Source organism: Rhamphochromis sp. 'chilingali', assembly GCF_963969265.1.
Source record: "Rhamphochromis sp. 'chilingali' genome assembly, chromosome: 21".
NCBI classification, from domain to species: Eukaryota; Metazoa; Chordata; class Actinopteri; order Cichliformes; family Cichlidae; genus Rhamphochromis; species Rhamphochromis sp. 'chilingali'.
This window is the reverse complement of record NC_137949.1, coordinates 30,300,018-30,306,017: the sequence shown is the minus strand read 5'-3', so window position 1 is coordinate 30,306,017 and position 6,000 is coordinate 30,300,018. Positions and strand designations below refer to the sequence as shown.

Genomic DNA, 6,000 nt, shown 5'->3' with positions numbered 1-6,000 from the left:
CACTGGCTTGCCTCACTTACTGCCACCAATCTCTGGTCTTCTGGGAGCTCCTGTGTGCTCTTTGTTTTGTCCCATCGCCGAACTCGCTCTCAATGTGTGTGTGTGTGGAAAGGGGGTATTTACACCAAGCAGAGGACAAGGTTAGGTGAAGTTGCTACACTGAATTAAGTAGATACACAACAGCGTCAGTGCTGCGAACACACACACAAAAAACCCCTGTAAAAAACTGTCACCCTTAAACATTACCATCCATGTGAAATTTCCTTCAAAGTTTTACTCGACAGACTTTTTAAGCCAGAACACAAAATAATCACAGAGGTCGGTGAGTATTTAATTCATTGATCCTTTACCTTTTTGAAAATCAAAACATAAAAGTTACACAGATATTGGTGATTTCAACGATCAGAGATATCAATGTACACCATCGCCAAATGATATATTTCACATCATAAATACTCACAGCGCAGAAGCAGCAAATCAGTCACCTGCTCCTGTCTGCAGTTTCATCATCGAGGGACCAATTCTGACAAACTGATGTTCATATAAACACACACTTGCTTAGTAACCAAAGCGTGGGGGTCATGCCCACTGACGGCCAAGTCGTATGGTCGATGTGAACGCATGCTTTACCTTTACAAAGAGATCTATGAAGAATGACGGGGAGGAGGAGATGTACAACTACAAATGTTTTGGCAGGAGCACTGCGGGAGAGAAGAAGTCTTTGATAAAAACATGGATGGCTCAGGTGTGTCACAGACGTGAGGATGATAAAGACCAGAAAGTGCTGAATCAGAGAAATATTGACAAAATGATAATGAGGTAGTAGTCAGCAGGGCGCTGCATACTTCTTTTTTTTTAAGTGGTATTTCGGCAACCTACTGTATTGACGCTGATATATTTACACACTTAGACACAGCTTCTAATGTAAGACATGTTGTCTTTTCCTTAACATAGTGTCATATTGCAAGGTGAAGAAAAAAAATCTAATCGAGTTTCTTATGGCTGATCATCTTAGGCCACTACAAATTTCTATTTGTCGAGATTTTCTGCAGATGCTTTCATTAATGCCGCGCTTTCACTGAAACAAGCACAAAAGTCATCAGTGGAGCAAATCAAATACAGTTCTGATATACAGGATACATGTTACTGATTAGACGGATTTAGAATATGTCACTTGATCGCTTACAAATTCTCCAAAACCTAAGTAAAAGCATGCTTTTAGCATGGTTTCAGTCAGAATTGGTCCCTGTTGTATTGCACAACAGTTAAAACAAGTCAAGTTGGTAATGTCACCCTTTACAGCGGAGCTCGTTTACTCGATGGCGGCTAACTCAGGTTTTGGAATTGGGCGGGAAAATTTGGAGAGGGAGTGGGCGGTCAACCTTGGATGCACGGCCAATCAGACTGCTACTTAAAAAAAACCGTCATGGCGGCGGCTGGATCAGTGTTAAACACTGATATCACAAGCGTGGCGGCAACTCTACCCTCCTGCGATGTCAGGGATTCCTTTGATCGCGGTATCATATTGTTGTGACAGCGCCACAATTTATCACATCACATAAAATCCCTCAGCAGTCTAAGCATTCCCCCTTCAACACGTTCCCTCTCACACGAAGACCAGTGGCATGACTCCAGTGGACTGGACTACAGTGTTACTCACACCCAGCACAATGGACCTACAGCTAAACACAGTGGGGGTGGGGGATCTCTCTCCCACCAGAGTCCACACCTTGCACTGACACAATGATGGGCTGCTGCTACCCGTTGTAGCATACTGACCCTCTATTTCTTGCATAGCTATTCACAGGTACATACTTGAGCACCCCGAGCTCTTTCTCACTGACGTCTACCTGCCTCTCGTCCGGCGGGAGGGGTGCTGCTGGCCGTGGTGTCAACGCGAGGTCAAGAAGAAGTGCTCCACGTGTCTATCGTGGTGCGACACTGCGCACACAACAACCTCCTGCTGGCTTAAAAATAAACCCAGTGTGAAACGCCACAACCGCATCTCTGCACCTGCCATTTACCTCTGTTTCGTCGAAGTCCTATAAATGCAGGCGCAGCTATTAAAAGACAGGAGGCGTCTAAAATGGTGAGAGCAGATGCTGGGCACCTTGCTCCCAGTGTGTGGGATGACTCAGCCACAGGCTTAAAGGAGACCAAAATAGAGTGGTTGACATATGGGCCTCTGATTGTTTGAACACGGAATCTCCTGGACCTCTGCCACTCGGCATAAATCCTTTGATACTGCCACACCAAAACCCGCTGATTAACTTTCGCCTAGCCTGAATCAGGTCATCCATTTGCATGTAAAGAGGCAATTTTCAAAGGCTCAAACAATGACCAAATCTGAGGTTCAGTCTGGGGTTCATTGGCTTGCACGAGCAGCAGCAACACAAACCGCTTTGGAGAAGGAGAAACGGTGGTTAACCGAGGTACAGCGGCGTGTTCCACCGCTGAGACGGGGCTACGCAAATATGGTCTTTTAGTAACAGCAGCACTGAAAAGCGCACAAAAGATAGGATCTGAAGCTTGGCTCCCCAATGGCTCGCTTTATTGCTGAGTTACTACAGAATAGGAACAACTGACTATTGTACCTGCCTACGCTAGTTTGGTTAAACATGGGACCAGCGAGTCTTCCAGTCTGAGCATAGATCCACGACGATCACACGGCATAATGCTCTGGAGAGGTATATCCAAGGACATTTAAACTGATAAGAGTTCACATATAAGTAACCACTTTCATTCTTTTTCCCCCCATTAGAAGAAGAACAAGAGAAAATGGCCACCAAGTTCACCAGACTTTGAACTGTACACTCAGTCTTTCAAATAATAAATATTTACAAATATTATATTCCAGACCACAAAAAAGAAAATCAGCTGTTAGACAAGTAGGTGTGTTTATGATGGTTGACACCTCTTCAGAACATTTTTTTTTAATTTTTTTGGAACTTTAAATTTTCTGAAAAAAAAAAGTCTTGTTATCAAGATCTGGCAACTACTAGCTGAAGTAGTTGCCAGATGCTGAGCGGCAGAAGGGTCCTTCTTCATATACAGCATGACAACTGACAGTTAATTAACAAAAAAAATTATTACTGTACATAGTATTTCTTATATATTTTAAATTAATCTGCATCATTTTATATTTATACTAATAACCAAGTTTTGCATTTGCTCTTTTTTTCCCTTTTTTTTTCTTTTTGTGTCCCGGGGTTCCAGGAAGAGGAGGAGTGAGAGAGGTCAGTCTCCATCCTGCCTAGCAGATTCAGCAGGGGTGTCTCCCTCTCTCCTGAGAACCCTCAGCCTTGGTTCAAGTCACTTTCTGTTGCCGCAGCCAATCAGCCACCCTCCGATCAGACCTTGGCTTCCAGCATCTCCAGGAAGAGTTTGTGCATGGGCACCTTGCCCTGCACTTTGATGCTGTAAAAGTGCTGCACAGCCTTTGTGGCTGTCTGCCTCAGCAGGGGCAGGGTCATGAGCAGTTTGCCAGCCCGTCGTGGATCCTCCTGATGCTGGCTGCTCTCATAGTCCTGCAGGGCCTCGTGGAGCGCGTCCTGAAGCTTCTGGACTGCCTCCATGTCCTCTATGTGCATGGAGTCTGACAAAAAAAAGGAGAGAAAGAAAAAAAAAAGAGCATGAATATGATGGATTTTTTACATTTGAGACGAAGAGGGAAAAGGGAAATTGTAAGAAATACAGTTTGCTCTTCTAGACGGTGGTAATGTAACAGCAGTCATGGGAAATAGAGTCTTCTAAAACAAAATAAAATCTCATGAGTGATCTTAACTGCTCGGTCAGTTGCAGCAAGGTTAGGAACACATTATCAGTATAACTCACACCCTGACAAGATAAAGAATAGATCATAAAAAAAGAAAACACACACACACAACAACAACATCTGCTTTGTTTTATTTATATATTTATTCTTTGGTGGATTGGGTAGGGTATTGATATGGCCCTTGACCAGTGGGACTGAAAATCAATGTTATCCTCCAGTAACAATAGCATGAATAGCATCCAATCTTTGCTGAGTGAGTACACATTAAACACCTGACTGTTCCAAAGGACAGAGTGTTTTCCAAAAAAAAACAAAGGAAAAAAAGGGAGCTCCATTAGAGAATTGGACACCATAAACAAACGTGAGATGAATGCAACACTTCCTTTTGATACTGTCTCCTGCAAAACGGATGCGAAAGCGATGAATGTGGACATTTCTCCACGAGTTTGCGCTGTATTATCGAAAAGTGTCCACTTCACTACATTCTCCTGCAAACAGCTAAAATATGACTCTCTCACTTTCTCTCCCAGCTTCAGATAGTCCAAATCTCTCCCACCTCACCTCCTGGCATTTCTTTTTAGAGCTGTCTGCAGTTTCAGTCTGGCTTCCCTCCGGTGTTCTTCGCTCCTATAACGTTTCGCTACAGTGCCACTGTTTTTCAAGCGATCCTCTTGTACATGGTGTTACCGTACTCCCCTCTCACTTTCGCCTTTTTCGGCTCCCACCTCTCTCAGGGACAGTCTAGGGGTCGCCCTTTCTTTCACTGGTTAACTGGCATCTGGCACTCAGGAGGCAGCATGTCATTGGCTGCCTGACTCGACTCACCTTGGCGGCGCATATTTTACCACACGGGACAATAAAAGGCAAAACAGATTTCAGGCTTCGCCCCAAATTCATTGACTGGAACAACTGTATTCCCAAGACCTTGAGACATTTCTCACCCGGACGGTTTTCAAATCCACAGTGGTAAAATGAAGTAGGTCGTTTTGTAAAGTGAATGTGGGAAAAGGAGGGGGGGTGAAGGAGGGAGGGGATGGAAGAACAAAAGACTCCGATGAGGATGTGGTGTGACATAATTATCTCTTGTTCTTTTCACACAGGCTGCATTTTTACAAATCAAACCAATTTTTTTTTCTTTTCTTTTTCCTTTCTAGTTTCTCAGCAGCAAAGGCATGCGCACACTCTAACAACCGACCTGACTGGCGCTGCGCTTTAAAGGAAGGTTTTGTCGAAAGAGGGAGAAGAAGAGAAAATAAAAACAGGGATGGAGACATCTCGACAAATGGGAAAGAAAATGGGGCACGAGAGAAAGCGAGCAGCTTACAAACACTGGAGGAGGGGGCTGACTAAAATGTAAAAAAGAAAACAACAACTTTGAAGAAACAATTTCCTCGCAATCCATCAGTGAGCCCACGTCGATCCGATTGATAAACTGCTAATTACAAAATCAATTGCTATGAATTTTCACAGCTGTCAGACAGAGGGGCTCCCGGGAGAGTGATCTCCCAGAGACCTTGTTCTAACGTTCTGGACACCCTCCGCCTCCCCCTCCTCCCATCTCTCCTTCCTCCTCTCACCTCACCTCCCTACCAACGCTCTGTTATCTGAAAGCAAAGTCCAAGCATCAGCATTTTCGTTTTTCAGTCCCGGACAAAACAAGGGAAAAACTGGCCCGGTGACCCAGGCGTGGATTGATCAGAGGAGGACTCCTCAAAAAGGCGCCTGTCAATAGCGGCGTGCCGTCTTCGCACTGGAACAAACGAGCCCCATCACGCCCTGATACTCATTCCATTTGACTTAACACATTTTATTGACAGCCCCCTGCGCTCCTAATGAAATGCTAAATTTATCTCCCGTGGCTGCCGTGCCCTGCAGCTACTGTTATGGAGATGGAGAAAGAGGAGGGAGAGGGAGCGCTGGAGAAATACCACAACATTGAAGGTGTTCAATTAAAAAAAAAAAAAACTCCCTCCGTCCCTCTTTCTCGTACACTGGCCTTATCTTCTCTCCATCTCTCCATCTCACGCTCCAAACTAAAGGTTACACTGAAAAACTCATGAAAAACTAAGAAATGTCATTTCTGAAACTGTGTTAGACAAAACCCATATTACACTGACTAGTGTGCATTCCTCAGAGGTCCAGTCGGGAAAAAGTAAAATGTCCTGAGTGAGTAATGCCCATGAGGATTTTTTTCAAGAATATTTTTAAACCTTCACTTTTGTTTA

At 44.3% G+C, this 6,000-nt stretch overlaps 1 protein-coding gene across 10 annotated transcripts in view; it reads right to left on the bottom strand.

Moving 5' to 3' along the window:
- Positions 1 to 323: 323 nt before the first annotated feature.
- Positions 324 to 6,000, bottom strand: part of esrrb (estrogen-related receptor beta) — a 45,049-nt gene continuing 39,372 nt past the window's right edge. For 9 of the 10 annotated variants that reach the window (XM_080870927.1, XM_080870924.1, XM_080870925.1 and 6 more), the window contains one exon: positions 325 to 3,595. In XM_080870927.1, coding sequence (XP_080727053.1) covers positions 3,351 to 3,595 — 245 coding nt within the window. In that variant the 3' untranslated portion in view covers positions 325 to 3,350. Of the gene's footprint in view, positions 3,596 to 6,000 lie in introns of all 10 variants that reach the window. The other variant, XM_080870919.1, reaches the window with a different exon arrangement.